At 40.2% G+C, this 18923-nt stretch overlaps 1 protein-coding gene across 1 annotated transcript in view; it reads right to left on the bottom strand.

Annotated features, from left to right (window-relative positions):
• The window catches only part of HELZ (helicase with zinc finger), a 174977-nt gene that overhangs the window by 57527 nt on the left and 98527 nt on the right, over positions 1 to 18923 (bottom strand). Inside the window, exons 18-23 of the mRNA XM_045299480.1 lie at positions 14473 to 14651; positions 11226 to 11344; positions 9534 to 9679; positions 7874 to 8021; positions 3132 to 3315; positions 1801 to 2029 (exon numbers count right to left, since the gene is read on the bottom strand). Coding sequence (XP_045155415.1) covers positions 1801 to 2029; positions 3132 to 3315; positions 7874 to 8021; positions 9534 to 9679; positions 11226 to 11344; positions 14473 to 14651 — 1005 coding nt within the window. The remainder of the gene's footprint in view (positions 1 to 1800; positions 2030 to 3131; positions 3316 to 7873; positions 8022 to 9533; positions 9680 to 11225; positions 11345 to 14472; positions 14652 to 18923) is intronic.

Here is an 18923-nt window from a genome sequence, read left to right as displayed (position 1 = left end):
AGGGCAAGATATGATAAAATACCAATTTATAAACTATCAAGGGCTCATGAAGGAGGGGGAGCGGGGAGGGAGGGAGAAAAATGAGGAGCTGATGCCAGGGGCTTAGGTAGAGAGCAAATGTTTTGAGAATGATGAGGGCAATGAATGTACAAATGTGCTTTATACAATTGATGTATATATGGATTGTGATCAGAGTTGTATGAGCCCCTAATGAAACGATTTTTTTTAAATGGCTATTTTTCATAATGCAACCATAAATTAAAATGCTACTTGACTCACTTGTTACTGGCTTTTCCATACAGAAAATCATTCTAGGGGCATAGTGGTGGCACAGTGGGCTGCAAGTTGGGCTGGGACTGGTCGCAAGGTTTGAAGCCCCTAGCCCCTCCACAGGAGAAAGGTGAGGCTTTGTATATTTAGATGATCAGAAACCTACCAATCGGTTCTGCTCTATGCTGTGGGGTCGCCATGAGTCAGAATACACTCAAGGGCACTAAGTGAAGGGTTAGTACATACACGCAGTTTTAAGGTCTCAAATAGTCCCCCTCCCAATAGAATTATTTCTCCTGCCGACACATTCTATCAGGCAATAAAATGTTGCTGTGTCTGTTTTGCAAACAAGAAAATTCATTTAAAGAGAGCTACTTCCTAACAGCTGTGCCTACTTTAATTCTAGCATATCAAAAAGAAATAATTACCCGTGGCAGATTTGGGGCTGTCGACAATTCTCTCTACTGGCTCGGAACTCTCACTTTGACAGGTACTAGAATACTTATAAAATTTTAAGTAATCCCTAGTGTATACTTTTCTTTTCCATAAAAGTATGATCATTATAAATTTCTGCTCCACTGTGTGTGTTGCAATACTCCAAAGGCAATGTCTTATAATACTATCTTCATAAGGTTGAAACTCTTATTAATGTCACAAGTGTATGATGAGGAATTTTTTGTTTATGTTGATATTTGAACATTTCAGTAAAAATAGTTCCTATGACTAAAGGCTAATGAATACCAGTATTGTCAACCCAAGGCAAATAACCAGCCCTTCTAACGGCCCCAGAATTTTAAAATTCTAGGAATTAAGCACTTACAAAGAACTGTTTGGAGAGAATGGCTGGAGAAGGTATTCATCAAACCCAGGAGCCAAAGGAATCCTGGGATGAAAAGGTAAGGCTGCCACCACCACCACCTATGTCCCAATCCAGTCTCTGGCAGAGGGGCAGAGACCAAATCAGCTCAGGGTCCTCTTCTTCTTACGGGGCCACTGCCACCTAAGCTAGCTCACTCCCTCACTGCCAAGGCACACTTCTCAGGGAGGCCTACCTTGACAACACTATTTAAAAATACAAACCAGCACCCTAAGTTCCCAAACTCACTTATAACATTCTATTTCTTTTCTATTGAACTTACCTCCTAAAATCTTAGTTCTCTTATTTTATTGTCCATCTCCCTATACTGCCATCCTCTGCCTATCTCCCCACAGTGTAAGCCCTACAAGGGCCAAGATTTTTGTCTTATCTGGTTCATTGAGAAACCCTTGGGATACTTAGTGCCTCGTAGGCACTTAGGGAATATTTGGGGAATGAGGCATGAATGAGTGGACAAATGAGTGAATGAATACACACAACCATGCACAAAATGAATAGACCCAAAGTCATATACGTTCTTGTTCCCATGGGATACTGGGTCAGACTAAGCCTGATTTTAATTAGCCAAGAGGTCACACAGATAAATGGACACATGGGGTTGCGGATTGACTGAGCTTCCCCCGTGAATGCCGCCATCAGTAACACAGCATTACCTGCACCGTCCGATAGAGCACAAAGCAATGGGATCACCCACTACAGCCACCAGGGATTGTGCTCTTGTGATGGCAGTGTTGAGAAGCTTGTAGTTAGATAAAAAACCATAGTCTAGGTCCTCCGTAGAATCTTCCAGCAGTTGCTCTTTCTTTTTAATTGGTGTCTGCTTGTGTTTACAAGTATGCCTTGTACGTACTGTGCTAAGAAACAAAACTCTGAATTGCTTTCCTATTTAAAAAACGAAAACAAAGACAAGATGGTCATTCTACACCACTGGCACAACAAAAGAAAGCATTGCATTTTAAAACATGTCATCCCCAAAAGTAACCTGAGAGGTGACCTAACCCAAGGTCTCATCCAAGACAGTGTCCCTTTCCTTGAAGCAGCCATCTAGCCTCTGGCCATCCAGGGCAGACACAGCTGATTCCATAGGGAAACCTTAGGAAGAGTATAGGAGGTACAACATTTTTCTAATCTCTTATTCTAAGACAAGCTTCCAAATATTTGAAAAGCGCATTAATACCATTAGACTACTCATTTCTAAGCCAAACAGCCCTAGTGCCTTCGGACATTCCCGGCTCCCATCTGGCAGTCTCTGTTAGCTGCCCTCCGTATCCTTTGGGTGCTTTCTAGTTACTACCAATGTTCCTCCTAAAAGGAACCACCTTCTGAGTGATCTGGACAGCACACCAGTCTGGGTGACCTGGATAGCAGGGCTGGTCTTTATTCCTGGATCTGGATATTGCACATGACCGAGAAAACTAAGGTGGCGTTGAGCTCTCACAAGATAGTGTTTAATGCACATATATTTAATAGCACAAATTTTATAGCAGTTAATTAACGGTAAAAAAATCATTTCAAAGAGCTGCTGGTGACTATTCACTCAAGGAGCACACGTGTTGGCATTGACTGGACAGCAAAAGGATGGATAAAATTCACAAACTGCACCGGTAAAAATGCACTTGTACAGAACTGACATAGCAGTGAAAGTTTAAACATTATGGTTATGAACAAATCAGTTCTCATGCACAACAACCGTTTATGTGGCACGCTCTGTAACGATAACTAAATTGTGTGGATACAGTGTGACATTTATACAATTATTAAAAAGTCCATTTGTTTAGATTTCCTTCATCTGGATATAAGATCTCAATAAAAATGTAAATGACCTTGACCTTTAATCACACAATTAGCATTAAAGCGTTTTCTATGAAATGGATACACAACTGCTTGCCCAGAAAAAAAGATCCTGAGAATTAAAAATCAAACTTAAATACATTATAAGATGTAAGCATTTAAAATTACTTCATTCATTTCAATTAATGCTTACCTTGAACATTTAGCACCCTTTCTACGTTGACATCAGATAAGCGCTTTTTCCGAAGCTCGGCACGTATCCTGAACACTTGATCAGCGTACGGGGTCACCACGCCAATACTGCCGTCGTCTAACTTCCCCCAGGCTACTGGCCACTTCCTTCTTAACTCTTCTACGCGTTCCACCACTTCAAATACCTTCAAACAAACACAAACATGGACTAAAGTGAACGCCAGGGTTTGAAGGAAACATGGGAACTGAAAGGGACTCACCTGGGATCCCAAGTCAGCAAATGTCATTTTCAAAACTATGTGGGGATTCAAAAAGCGTGAGTGAAAATTCTATGGCATTTTCCCATGATTGTTTTGAAGGCCACTCAGACTTTTAAATAAGAATAATCTATGCAAATGTGATCATGATTTTACTTACATTGTGAACAGTGAAAGCCCATGATAAAGCACCCAATAGAAACATGAAAATCAGACAATGTAGTTGGCCAGTGACAGGAAAGGGCTCAAGTTCCCATGGGGACCTGATGCCAGGGCTTAAGTGGAGAGCAAATGTTCTGAGAATGATGAGGGCAATGAATGTACAAATGTGCTTTACACAACTGATATATGTATGGATTGTGATTAAGAGTTGTATGAGCCCCTAATAAAATGATTTTTTTTTAAAAGTTCCTATGGTGAAGGGAAGGCAAGAACAAACCAGGAAACTGGCAATCCTACCCACAGAGGCGAGTCCCCACATCCTCAGGATTCCCCACACCAGGCCAATAAAACTACCTTCCTACACAGAGAGTCCCAGGATCACTGCTGCACAAAATCTAGTACTGCCTGCAACCCCCACCCACCTCATCCCACGGACATAGCTAAGGAGTCAGTCAGCAAACCATAGCTGGGGCCAGAGAAACAGACTTCCCAAACTCCCAGCCATCCAGCTGTACAAGCTTGTCCTAGCTATACCAGGGTCTTCAAAGGGTCATGGAAAAGTTCCATGGCCATTTAACTCCATTTTCTCATTAAAAATGTTAAGTCTCCTTGATCAGGAACACTGGTAGCAGTGGGCTTCTAACCACATTTGACAGTTTGACATCACCAGCCGCTCCTTGGGAGAAAGATGAGGCTGTCTGTTCCTGCAAAGATTCCCTCCCACAGGAGTCGTTCTGCTCTTAGTCAGAATCAGATCCATGGCAGTAAGTTTTAAATCTCTTCTGAGTTTTACAATTCTATAGATCTTGTGACATCTATAAATATGTTCAATAAAATTGGACAGTCTTTAGTTGTATCAAAAACGTGAGGCTTGTGAACTAGGAAGCAGTCTTTCCACTTAAAGGCAAAAATTCAACGAATGACGGTGGTAAAGACCCCAGATGCCCTATTCATATGGGGACAGATCGTTCAGCAAGTGCATCCAACCCAGGGACCATCCCAGGATAGAGCTCCCAAGATGGTGCCCTCAGCAAGAGGAACACGAAAGGCAGGGGAAGGCGAGGCCACAGTAATGAAGAATCATCACAAGCTGGTTCAAAGGCAGAGACTGTAAGACAAGATGAAAAGAAAAACCAAGCTAGAAGCAGCGATATACCAGCTACAGACCACACACTTTAGATTCAAAGATACAAGCAAGATGAAAGTAAAAGGGCGAGAAAGATCTACCATGCACACAGCAATCTTGGGTGAGCTGTACTAAAATAAACCCCCCAAAACAACCCACTGCCACTGAGTGGATTCTGACTCATGTTTCCAGGGCTGAAATCTTTCTTTCCAGGAGCAGGCAAGCTCATATCTCACTCACAGAGTGGCTGGAGGGTTTGAACTATGGTTAGCTTATCCGCAAGCGCTGCCAAGACTCCTCATGTAGTGACTGTAACAAGAGTCAAAATAAGGCTTGAAAACAACAAGGATGTCATTACAGATAAAGAGAGACATTTTATAGTGATAAAAGGCCAATCCATCAGGAAGATGTAAAAATTATAAACAAAAATAAGAAATCCCAAAATATATAAAGCAAAAACTGGACTCTTCTTGATGCCACCTGTTACAACTCCCTGGCATTGAGTCAATTCTGGCTCCTAGTTAGTGTCCCTGGAAAACAGAGTACTCCAAGCCACAGACCCCACTGAACCTGATGGATTTATTTTTTTATCTTTCTTCATTTCACCACACTATTATACAGTTATTTGGCTCCCTCTAGACTGAATTCCTCAAGGTTAAAAATTATTGTCATTTTATATAGTATTTACTAATTTGCTTTTCTTCAACGAACATTATGGGGTATAAATTCGGACTTTTAAAAGTGGATGATCTTTCTCAACTGCTTTCTCCGTAACTACTTTAAGCACGTGAGAGAAGACAAGAACAAGTGATGTACAAAGGGCATGGTATAAAGGACAAAAGGAAAGTGTCTCAAAAGCTTCTGGCCGCATTACCTCTCAGAGCTCAAGAGAACCACTGAACAGCCAGGCTGTATAGGTGAAGTTCAAGGAGGGGGTTCAGAATTTTTCTAAAGTTAGGGTAGAAAGGGGGAACCAATTACAAGAATCTAAGTATTGCCTCCTCCCTGGGGGATGGACAACAGAGAAGAGGGCGGAAGGAGATGTCAGACAGTGTAACATATGACAATAAATAATAATTTATGAATTATGAAGAGTTCATGAGGGAGGGAGGAAATGAGCAACTGATATTAAGGGCTAAAGTAGAAGGCAAAAGTTTTGAGAATGATGAGGGCAACAAATGTACATATGTGCTTGACACAATGGATGTATGTATGGATTGTGATAAGAATTGTACAAGCCCCCAGTAAAATAATTAAAAAAAAAAAAAGAACAACTAAAACAACCCCCTCCCAGAAAAGTGGGTGAAGGGAGATCTCGGTCAGTGTAAGACATGAAAAAAAAAAAAAATTGTTTTATAAATGATCATGGGTTCATGAGGGAGGGAGGGTAGGAGAGGGAGGGGGGAACGAGAAGCTGATACAAAGGGCTCAAGTAGAAAGAAAATCTTTTCAAAATGATGATGCCAATAAATGTACAAATGTCCTTGGCACAATGGATGAATGTATGGATTGTGATAAGAGTTATATCAGCCCCCAATAAAATGATTAAAAAAACAAAACTAATAATAATAATAATTAAAGGCCACACAAATTTTATCTTTATGCTTATTTTAATGAAAAAAATCAAACTGACAGTGTAGGAAGAAGCATCTATTTACTGGGAAACACCTGTGTTGCTGAGATACAAATATTCTAGGTTGAGCAGCTGAGCCCCTGACAAGTATCCACCCTGCCAAGGACCCAGCTCAGCACTCCCCTCTCCTCCCCGGGGTCACAGCGAAACCATCAAATCCCACCTGCACCTCACACTGTGGCTGGGTCCCAAGCTCCCAAGACAGTGGTTTCTAACAAAGGAGAGACCCTAGTGGTACTGAATATGTCAAATGTTTAAAGACAACTTTACCTTTTTCTAAAATTAAATGACACAAATTAATAAGTCAAGTTTCTTTGTTTCCACCTAGAATTTTATCAAGAGAGGATTCTGTCAATTTTTTATAATTACGGTGGCAGTTCTCTGATTAATTTTTAAGAGGAAAGAGAATTACTATCTGATAATAAAAGCCATTTCTCTGTAAATTAAATGAGTAAAGCAGGGGGGGTCTAAGGGAATAAAAGAAAGGGAGAGATCAGAGACAACCAAGCCTTTCCTTAATAATCAACCTTGACCAGTCTTTCTGGGTTTCCTGGTTCCAGAATTCCCTCCTTTGTAACCACTAAACCCCTTAACTCCAGGTTTCAAGCTGTGGGATCAGCACTGGGCTAACCAAAACATTAGCACTTCAAACCCACCAGTCACTCCAGGGGAGAAAGATGAGGCTGTCTAATCACATAATGATGTACAGTCTCAGGAATGCTAAAGAACAGTTGCAAAGTCACGAGTCTGAATCCACGTGATGGTCGTGGCTTTTGACAGCTTATTCTCGAAAAGCATCACCATGGTTTTGCATGCTGCCTGATCTGTACCTCATACTCCCCACACTCTCTGAGCTTACAGAGGGAGGCAATGTAGAAAGTCACATAACTTCTAGCACCTGAGCACCTGGTGGGACAGCAAGATTGTCCTGTGCTATCTTCTTGGAGCCCAAAGTACAGGATGCTGGAATTCCAGACTTCATCACTTAAAATGAGACCTCATTTGAGTATGCCTGATACAATTAAATGAGTTTAATTTAGATGGCAACAAGAAGGCACATGAGAATGATGAAGCGCTGTACAGTGAGTTATATCCTAAGACTCAAAGTTAATCAAAGTTTCTGTGTTTTATTTTGTCGGCATTGTTGGAGTTTTTCATGAGATGAAATCAGGATAGGTAAGTCTACAGGGACAGAAACTAGATGAAGAGTTTTCCGGGTTACAGCCGAGGAGGTAGGGAGGCAATGCAGAGCTGGGAACAATGAGTGCAAGCAGGAAGAAGAGAATCTAAAACTGACTATGGCGATGACTGCACAACTCTCTTTAGTATCTTTAAATTACTGAATTGTATATGTGAATTATATGTCAACAAAAATGCTTTTAAAAAAAAGCTCTTGTTACTGTAGGAGGGTCATCTTAGAAGATAAATATTACATTAAAAAAAGAGTAGACTTTATAGAGTAACTTTAAAGAGTAAACTATTTTCATGAAAACAAAGTGATCCCACAATAGAATGTCAATGAAAACCTGTAGAAATGTTACCAACTTGCAAAAAAATTAAGATACCTCGGCATTGTTATAAAAAGCTGTGCTGTTTTTCTCTTGGACATCTTCCCCTCGTGCTGTAAAGAAAGTGAGAGGGTAGAAATCCTTATGTGCTGGCTGCTTCCCACTGGCCATCAGTTTGCCTTCGTAGAAAAGCTCAGAAGTGTAACTGCAGGAAAACCAAAAAATAAAAGTAGCTGTCAACAATAAAAATTCGTTTCATCCACCAAAAAAGACCACTGTGGATTCCAATAACGCCCATGATTCATTTTAATCCAAAGACCTAATATTTATGATATCAAGATCTTCTCAAAAGAGAACCACAGCAATGGCACAGTAGGCGTTTGATGCAGGGGTCCTCAAACTTTTTAAACGGGGGCCAGTTCACTGTCCCTCAGACCCGTTGGAAGGCTGGACTATAGTTTTTAAAAAAACTATGAACAAATTCCTATGCAAACTGCACATATCTTTTATGAAGTAAAAAAACAAATGGGGCAAAAACACCCGGCTGGCCGGATAAATGTCCTCGGTGGGCTGCACTTTGAGGACACCTGTGGACCATAGCTAAAATGGCCTGATTTTGGTAAGGTGTGCAGACAGATTCAAAGAGAAAAGAAACAGTAACCAGTCGGTCAATACTAGATGAAAACTTTGCTGTATAGGAAATTTGCTAGCTAGTATACTTTCCAAGCTGATATTTTTCTGTATGTGTATCATATACTTATTATACATATGAATCATAAATATGTACACAGGGAAGCAAGGCACACAATTAAAGGGGATTCAAGTCTTCAAGTCCGGCAGTGCTAGCAAATGAACACTCTTCACTGATGAGGCTACCATCTAGTACCTGACTAGGACAAAAACTAGGGGCATCAAAAAGTTCATGAGAAAACTCCTATCTTTTAATTCCATTTCCCATGAATATCTTGAAGCCCCCTTATAATTGCCAGCAATAAGAGATCACATTTTGAAATACTGATAAAAGCCACAGTTAAGACCATTTAAAAAAAAAGAAATCTAACCAATGACTTTCAGAAGAAGCTAAAAGTGTTTTTTCCATGAAAGTACCATCAATGGAGTTAAATTAAACTAAGCTTTAAGGAACCATGCGCTTTTCAGGGGAGGGGAGGTTAGGGCTGGTCAGGAGCAAAAGGGACTTTCCCGTGTTGGCCAGGCTGTTTCTTTGGTTACACAGTGTGTTCAGTTTGTGACTGTTCATGGGGCTGTCCTTTCTAATACAGTCACCTACACAGAAATGAGTATGACATTTCATCGAAACCTTTTAATAACTTTATTATTAAGTCTCATAGGTCTCCCTCTTTCATTTCTTTTAAAAGAGATTCTTTGCAGAGCACTGTCAGAGACTATAAGCAAGCCACTACGTGATTTGTCAACATATTTGTTTAATATTAAAGCTTTGGTTTTTTTTTCAGATTATACGCTGAGTCACAGAAAAATATACACCAAGTCTACTACACCATAAAACTTCCGCTTCTAGAATTGGCCTGTTTTGTAAAAAGTTATAGCTCTGGTGTTTGGAGTACTCTTTGGAAAACATAAAATTAAACATTATTTGCAACACTAGGGACACCTTGTCGTTCTGCTGGGAACAAAGCCCTGTCCTGTCCCTAGCAACAGGCAGAAAGTGTGAGTGGCTCCATGGGCAGCCCACACTTACTTGATGATCGCTTCATGAGAGCGGTAGTTCTCGCACAGAAGGATCCTGCAGGGAAACTCAGCAGGGTAATGCTCGTAGAGTCGATCAAGTAAGGAAACGTGCAGGTTCCGCTCCCTGGCAAACTCGCTGTAAACAAAAGGACTGAGCTGTAACAGACAAACATACAGAGAAAAGGTAACTACATACACAAATGGTACTCTGTCACCCACTTAGAAAAAACTTAGCAGCTGAAACCTCTGGCATCCTAGACCTCAACACGCTCAATGCTGGAGCAAACTGGGCCAGAGCTGTTTGCTGGGAAGAATGCTACTGCTACCCTCCAAATTCCGTATCCATCAGATCTAAACTTTGGTCTATAAAAGTGGCTATAAAAGGAGTAAAAATAAAACTTTGATTCTTTGGTGACATGTTTGTTTCAAAAACAAAAAAACATTTTGAGGAACGAAACTCCTAAAATGGAACTTCTGTAAACCAATGTGTTTCAATGGAAGGCTCTCTTTGATTGTGGAAACGTTCCTAGGTTTGACTTAGAAGCTTTGATGCTGTTTCTGCACTAAGCTTTAAATGAAATAAAACATTTTCAAAGTTTGAGAGACCTTTAAATGATCCATTGATTTACTCCAAGAAGATAATAATGTTTCCAAGGAAAAAGAGCTACTAATACCAAATATCTTTCCATAGTTTTTGAAAATGCTTATCTATCAATTAAAATTGTCATACTTAAAAAATAATTTTACTGCTATCTATAAAGCAGAAGGAGGCCAACGTGTTGAACATTTTCATTTCGGGATCCCCACACAGAGCGAGAACTTCTCCACCAAGATGAGTCAAGAGCTCTCTCTCCAGGATAACACTTCTCTCATTTTAGTGGGGTGAGTCTCTGAGTTTTAGGGGGACCAGGGAGGTGAAGTCAATGATCTCAACTGATTAACTAGTTTAAAAAACAAGACAACCTAAACAAAATAAATAAATTTTTGTTCAATTAGCAAAATAACCCTTTTTAATCCATAAAGTATGAGGAGTTATACTGTGTTATGCCTCTTACTACTAAAGAGCAAAATAAAACTGCTTTAGCAAAAGCACACAAAAGCACACTTTGCTTCTCTTTCTCCTACTCTCTCCTGGATGTCTGAAGAGTTTACAATTCTGAATTAAGTGTGATAGAGAGAAAAAGGTCTCAATTGCAACTCTGTACAACAGATATTTTAATATTAAAAATTATATTTCTCTTTCTTAAGTGCAAGAATGCAAACACATTAAGATCAGGCATGTTGACTATTATTTTTAGTTAAGTTCTTTGTTTCTGATGATACTGAAAAACTAGCCCTTCAGGAAAACAAGTATTACAGACAGGAGTTGGGGAGCTATAGAATGATTAAACAAATAGTTATTTGATAAAGAAGAAATCTAAAATTCTTACAATGAGCAATCAAATTCATAAACTTTACAATTCTAACAATATCAAGCTCTCATTTATTTTCAACTGTCGGTCTAAACAACATCAAAAAGAAAGGGGTAGACCCGGGATTTTCCTACCAGAGGCACCAGTATTTTTCACTAGTTAGAACAGATACATTTGAGGTACTCCAACTGCGCTGTGATACTGTTTCACAGAATGGCCTGAGAAACAAGAGTACTAAAAACTGCAATGTGTTTAAGTTACTTCTAGTGTGAGGACTCAGGGGAACCTACCTGCATGTGGTCTCCAGCCAGGACAATCCGAGTGCTGGCAGTCGCTAACGCTAGAGGCATGATGGTTTCACACTCCATGGCCTGAGCCGCCTCATCCAACAGAATGTGCGTAAAAAAACCTAGAACAAACAGCAAATGCAAACAGGGCCATTTCAGCAGCAATTCAGATAGGGGCTTCTTTTCTGCTAAGGAATTTAAGAGGTTAAGGGACTTTTAATAACAACAGTCAACTTAGACAACTGTTGAGTTCAATCATTATTTTAAAAATCATGGTTTAAAAAACAAAACCAGCCACTTCACTCACTAACAGATCCTGAATGGCATCTGATGCCATTCAAAGTCCAGAGTCCAACAGCTGAATCTGGATATAGAGCAAAGACCTAAAGGGACAAGAGGCGTTTTTTGACCAAAAAATCAGGCTGACAACTAAACATTGATAGCACCCCCAAATCCTTTCAATATTTATTTGGTCAAACACTAAAAATAAAACAATGATAGTTTGTAAATAAGTTTATCCCAAATATGTAGAATGGACCTTAAAACAAAGATCATACCGAGAGCTGAATATAGACAACCAAGTTATAATGTGTAGGGACACATTATTTTAGACAAGTTCATTAAAAAAAAAAAATCAACTTGCGTGTTCATTAACAAATTCACTAATTTATTAATACTTATTTTACTAAAAATATTTATGTATCATTTTTGTTTAAGCTCCTACCCTTAAACAAAAGTCAACATTCTGCAAATATACTAGCTCATAACACATGCCAACAATGTGCATGATCAAATGTCCCCAGATGTAAACACCCACAAGGGGAGCCTTCCAGAAGTACATTCTGCTGTCATTCACAGGAGGGCACCTGGCTCTGCTGGGATAGAGATGCGGTGCATGAGGAGAAGGAAGTCCCCTAGTAAGAGGGTTGTGGGAGAGGCCAAATCCTCTGTGCTGTGTCAGTGCACAGAAAAGGGGAAGATACTGCCAACTTGGGGGACGGGGGGGTGGTGTACATCCCCCCACCACTGGCACTACAAAGGACACTAAGCCGTTTCTCCAAAAACAGAGTTAAAAAGGGATAGTCCCCTACAGTGGCACTGAGCATTAATCACCATCTGTGAGGTGACCCTGAACCTAACCTCTATCTCTATTAATATCAGCAAGTCCCAAACCACATGTTTATATGATTTTCCAATATAACCTGTTTTTAAGTTGGAAACTTTCTAAATCTTGCTCACAGGCACTAACAGCCAGCCTCATTCTCCAGGCAAAAGGGTTGACAGTACAAATATTAATAAGCAAGTTACTAGCTGTTGTCTGTTTACCAGCATTTGCACTTTTGTTCCATAGGACCAATTAGGGAAGACAACCACCATTATCTTTTCGAATATAACACGCCCTTGAAAATAGTGTGTACACACATAAGGTGCATAGTGAGGGTAATAGGAAACCCATGAACAGTGGGCTTTAGTTCTTGTTTGCATAAGAATATAGTATTTGCACAGGATCAAATACACAAAAGGCAGCCACTAGTGAGATCAATCTGGTAATGACATGAGAGAACCTTTTAGCCAAGCAGAGCTAGGCTTGTGTCAGGGACTGCATCAATCATGATGCTGCTTTAGCTATGGCTTCAGCGTGTCACGACAACTTGAATGAATCAAACCGAGTGAGCCCAAGTCGTGGCACTCTTATTTATAAAATGATTCTCCACAGGGTAGATAGGATCAAATGAAATAAGGATTTAAAACATCCCGAATAAACATATACGTAGTCAACTTCGATGAGTATTCGTCATCCGGTGCTCTTGCCATTCAAAGGCATGTTTTACTCTTCCCCAGACAGCTCTACTGCTTAGCAATAGGGGGTGAGGGTTGGGGTGGGGGTGTTAATCTATGTGGCCAAAAATGCAGAGTATAACCAAGTAACAGAGAGATTGAATTTGAAACAGACATGCAAAAAGCACACAGCTCTAAAAAGTGCTGCCTCACTTGGGAGGGAACAGAACGAAGTCTAATGAGGCTGCTTCAGTTTGAACCCACTTTGGCATCTCTGCTTTTGTGACTGCCCCCACAAGCCAGTTGAGCCCCATTTTAGAAAAAATGAGAAGAGGCACGTTTTTTGTTGGGGTTTTTTTAGCCTCTAATGCTGTTCCGTTGCTTGATCACCCACCTCAGTCACCAGACACAGACAGTTCAGAAAGATTTTGAAGCTTTTCTAAAATTAAATCTACCCTCAAAGAGGAAAGTTTGGCCACCACTCATCCCTGTAAGATAAACAGCCGTTTATCACGGGCCTCCAGGTGTCTATGCCCTGGGCCAAGTGCCAGGAATACCAGGTGAGGAGAGGAGTCACTACCTTCGATGGCCTCAGACACTCAAAAGAATTTGTGACTGGCTATGAAAGCAATCGTTTCAGAGGAGAGAGCAGACAATGTTGAGCCATGCCAACAATTACAATATGGCAGAAATAAACGCGAATTCTTCCAAAGCAACGACTGTGAAGTGACACCGCTGTCTGCTAATTATACTCGGCCATATTTACCCAAATACCTTCTTGTCCTTATGTGTCCTCCTCACTATGCTAGTTAGATTTCACATAGTGCCTATGCTTAAATACACTAACCTTAATAATGTCATGAAGGACCTTGTCGCAGTTAAGTCTTTTTGTTACATAATACAAAAACAAATAAACAAACTCACTGCCACTGAGTCAATGCTGACTCCTAATGACCCTACAGGACAAGGTAGAACTGCCCCTGTGAGTTTCTACACCCTGAAGCCTTTATGGGAGTACAAAGCCGCATCTTCTCCTGTAAAGCCACTGGGGACCTTGTGTTTAGCAGCCCATTTCCTTATATAGCGCAAAACCTTCAGAAAATGATAGAAGACACCCATGCTGACTGCATTTTAATCTTTCACATATCCGCAGTAAAAAATCGCAGTAAGGAGAAAACAGAGGTCTAAACTAGGGGTGAGCAAACTTTCTGTCCTGGACCAAATAATGGCTACCTTAGGTTCTGTGGAACCACCCCACCCGTTACAACTAACTCAGCTGCACTAGGGTAGTTGCCATAGTTGCTAAATCTGTAAATAACTATATAGGGCTGTGTCAATAAAATTTTATTTACAAAAATGGGCAGCGAGCCAGATATGGACCATGGATTGCAGATATGCCAACCCCGACCTGAATGGAATATGAAGCCCCTAAACCAGTGAGATGCCATCATGGTGTCCTGAGCCAGCATACCAGGTTCAAGGTCCAACTGACAGAGGTACTGGGAAGTATTCAATGTAACCACCACCACTCGATGTTTGAGGATATCTTCTTTCTGGGGCATCTGAAAGGTGGAATGTGCGCTTGAGATCAAACAGTACTGATGCACGACTGGGTGGACAGTTTTTACCCAGCGGTTTCTGAAATATACCCTATAAAGCAAAAGAAGACATTTCCTCTTTACATTAGCATCTTCATTGTATCTATCATCATTGCTACTGTACAATATCTGAAAATCAACAAGTAACTGTGATAAAGATCAGTATTCTACTACATTAGGATTTAACATACAACTGCCATGATATTTAATGTCACGCCCCCTCAAAAATGGTCACAATTAAGCATTATTATTACATGCACAGATTAATATTGCAATAGACTAGCACACAAACCTAAGTTTCATTAGCATTACATTTTTTACATTCAAGATATTCACATTCTGGGGTAACTTTTTTCAGTATATTCTTACAAAAGCATGCTAACTTCATATTATAAGTACTTATATTAATAAAAAACAGTGAGCTGCATACTTGCAACAAAAATTCATAGCATTTTTCTGTAGAATATATGCTCATTCTAATATTTAAATAGACCTCTGCCTGAATTCTGGTAAATTTTTTAATGTAAATGTTTTTCCATGAGAAATCTTAACAAATAAGCATCTTTTGCATTATCTGCAAAATAAAATGATGAATAGGCCCCACATGGAAGACCAAGATAATAAAGAAAGGCGTCACCCATCCATTTACCCCTACAGAACAAAGTTTTAGTGGGTGCCTTCTACAGTGCCTACAGAGGTAGATGACATATGGCTCTTGAGTCATAAAGGTTTTGGAATTAATCTGAGTTTAATGAAATGTCATCAGAGGGTTCTGACAGGGTAGTCAAAAGACTTAGGTGACTAAATGATCACTCTAATTTTTCTGGTCAGTATACATGGAGGTCCTGGTGAGAAAGAGGAAGGGGGGCCCAGGGAGGCTGGTAAAGGCTAAGAGTAGCCCTGCTTTGTAGTGTTGGTTGATGGCTGTGCTGTCAAACACGCTGCCATCGCTGATTCCAACCGACCAATGTGATAGCCACCGCCCGGTGGGCAGCTTTTCTTACTTGGTGGGGGGTGCTGATATGACACTGGAAACTATGTGAGGCTTTCAAATGCCTACAAAGTCAGCCATGCACACAGGTTTCAGTGGAGCTTGGACTCAGAAGAATGATCTGACCATCTACATTTGAAAAACTGGCCAGTGAAAATCTTATGATGAGTAGAACATTGTCTGTTAAGATGCCGGCACGTAAGCCCCTCAGGTTGGAATACATTCAAAATACAACTGGGGAAAAGCTGCCTCTTCTCAAAGTAATAACTCACTGCCATAGAATCAATTCCAACATCAAGGGGCCTATTAGGACAAGACAGGACTTCCCCCACGCCCCCGGGGGACTTCTGAGACTATAAATCATTATAGGAGTAGAAAGCCTCATTTTTCTCCCATGGAGCAGCTGGTGGGGGGTTAGAACTGGTGAGCTAGTGGTTAGCTGCCGACCTTGTTAACTCACTATGGCATCAGGACTCCTCAAAGTAGAGTGGGCCTTAATTTACATGGATGAAGTACAGCTTTCCCAGACCTTAATTTACTGATGTAGTCTAATTCAAAATTAGAAGAAACCGTTGCAAACATCCAGTAATAACAATAATGTACAGTGTGCAAATTACAAAAGTAGGAAAATTAGAAGTCTTCAAAAATTACAAGGAACACATAAAGATTCTAGTAAACTGAAATGGACTGGTAGTGGCCTCTTTGAATCATGCAACCATATGGTCTACTAAGCCAGAAATGCTAAACTGAAGAGGAATATGTCACGTTCAGCATCAAAATGAACACTTCAAAAAAAATTCTCAAGTGAGGTATAGGATGCCTGGTGGGCCTTGATCAAGGACAATGTAGCCAAGAGGAATTACTAAAACCCAAATGAAGGCCAAACATGATAGTGGGACAAGAGGAAAGTTAAAGGAAATAGAGGAAAGAACTAGGAGGCAAAAGACATTCATAGAGGTCTAAATACAGGTGTGTACATATGTAAATATATACAAGGATAGAGAAATAGATCTATGAATATATAATTATACGTTAAGTATTAAGGTAGCAGACGCACATTGATCCTCTACTCGAGTATTCCCTCAACACAAGAACACTTTGTTCTAGTAAGCTGGCATGCTGTGATGTTCACCTTCCCAACATGATCGCTGAAGACAATGGGTGCATAAGCAAATGTGGTGAAGAAAGCTGATGGTGTCCAGCTATCCAAAGATATAGTGTCTTGGGTCTTAAAGTTCTGAAGATAAATAAGCAGCCATCCAGCTGAGAAGCAACATAGCCCACATGGAAGAAGCACACCAGCCTGTGTGATCACAAGGTGACGATGGGATCAGGTATCAGGCATCAAAGACCCAGCCCAAAACCCTATGCTGGGAGTGCAGAGTGGAGATCCAAAGCCCATCTGTAGACAACTGAACATCCCCTTGCAGAAGGGTCACAAGGAAGAGATGAGCCAGTCAGGGTGCAGTATAGCACCGATGAAACATGCAACTTTCCTCTAGTGCTTTAATACTTCCTCTCCCTACCCCCAACACGATCCCAATTCTACCTTAACAAATCTGGCTATACCAGAGCATGTACACTGGTGCAGATAAGAGCTGGGATCCAGGATAGATAACCCCTCAGGACCAATAATGAAAGTAGCGATACCAAGAGGGGAAGGGGAAGGTGGGGGGAGAAATGGGGAACCGATCACAATGACAGACATACAACCCCCTCCTAGGGGGACGGACAACAGAAAAGTGGGTGAAAGGAAACATTGGTGTGTGTAAGACATGGAATAAATTTCTTTTATAAATTATCAAGGGTTCACAAGGGAGGGAGGGTGGAAATTAGCTGATATCAAGAGTTCAAGTAGAAAAAAAATGTTTTGAAACTGATAATGGCAACGTATTATGTACAAATGTGCTTGGCACAATGGTTGGATGTATGGATTGTGATAAGAGCTGTACAAGCCCCCAATAAAATGAATTAAGAAAAAAAATCCTCAAGCACAAATAGTCATTGATATATAGGGATATATATATATATCCCTATAAAGAAGATCAGATAATAAAACTATTGATCAAATTTATGTACCAAGTACTAATGCCAAAGATGACATTTTTTCCAACTTTTACAGGCTACCGTTGATCAAGCATGTAGTAATCCAGATGCACTTATAATTACTGGTAATTGGAAACAAGAAGGTTAGGTAGCTGGAAAACAGTTGGTAGTTACAAGAAAATTGCCAAAAGATATTTTCAACAATATAAACAGTAACTATCATGGAGATCCTCACCATCTGAAATACGCAGGAATCAAACTCACTACTTTTTTGGAAAGAGATGATGGGGAAACTTGGTATTGTTATTCAGAATAAAGTTAGGGCCATCTGCAAAACAGGCCATCAGTTTCTCCTAAGCAAGTTTAAGGTGAAGCTAAAAAAAAGTGAAAATCAGCCAAAGTACAACCTTGAGCATATCCCACTTGAATTTAGAGATCATCTCAACACAGATTTGATGCAATAAAATAATGACCAATGATCAAGACAAGTTAGTTGTAGGATGACATGATGTATGAAGAAAGTAAAAAGTCATTTAAAACACAGGAAAGGAAGAAAACCAAAATGGATGTCAGAAGAGATTCTAAAATTTGCTTTTTGGGGGAGCAGGGAGGGAGGGGGGAAATGAGGAGCAGATGTCAGGGACTTACGTGGAGAGCAAATGTTTTGAGAATGATGAGGGTAATGAATGGTACAAATGTGCTTTACACAATTGATGTATGCATGGATTGTGATAAGAGTTGTATGAGCCACCAATAAAATGATTAAAAAGAAACTTGCTCTTAATAAAGAGCAGCTAAAGTGAATGGAAGAAAAGATGAAGTAGAAGTGAATAGACCAGCGGTTCTCAACCCGTGGGTCGTGACCCCTTTGGGGGTCAAACGACCCTTTCACAGGGGTCGTCTAAGACCATCGTAGAAAACATATTTCCGATGACCTTCTGGAACTGAGACACCACTCCTCTATCCATCTCCAGTCTCCGGGGGCAGGAGGGGGGGGCTGGAAATCCGCCCACATACAGATAGGCTGATCTGTTGAGAAAGAAGTTATCTCAACCTTCACACTGATGTCGGCTTGTTACGCATACTGTCACAAAATGTAGCAATGTAATTTACTGCTGTTATATTAAGACTGTTAGTCATGCTACACCATTGCTTCAAGACAAAATTTCATTTGTTATTACAAATAAATATTTCACAATTACATAGTTTTTGTGATGAATCACTATTGTTTAATTATGTTCAATTTGTAACAATGAAAATACATCCTGCATATCAGATATTTCATGA

The sequence above is a fragment of the Echinops telfairi genome, unplaced genomic scaffold, assembly GCF_000313985.2.
Source record: "Echinops telfairi isolate 266 unplaced genomic scaffold, ASM31398v2 ScPeMD7_7458;HRSCAF=8496, whole genome shotgun sequence".
Lineage (NCBI taxonomy): Eukaryota > Metazoa > Chordata > Mammalia > Afrosoricida > Tenrecidae > Echinops > Echinops telfairi.
The sequence above is the reverse complement of the archived record's forward strand: the minus strand, read 5'-3'. Positions and strand labels throughout refer to the sequence as shown.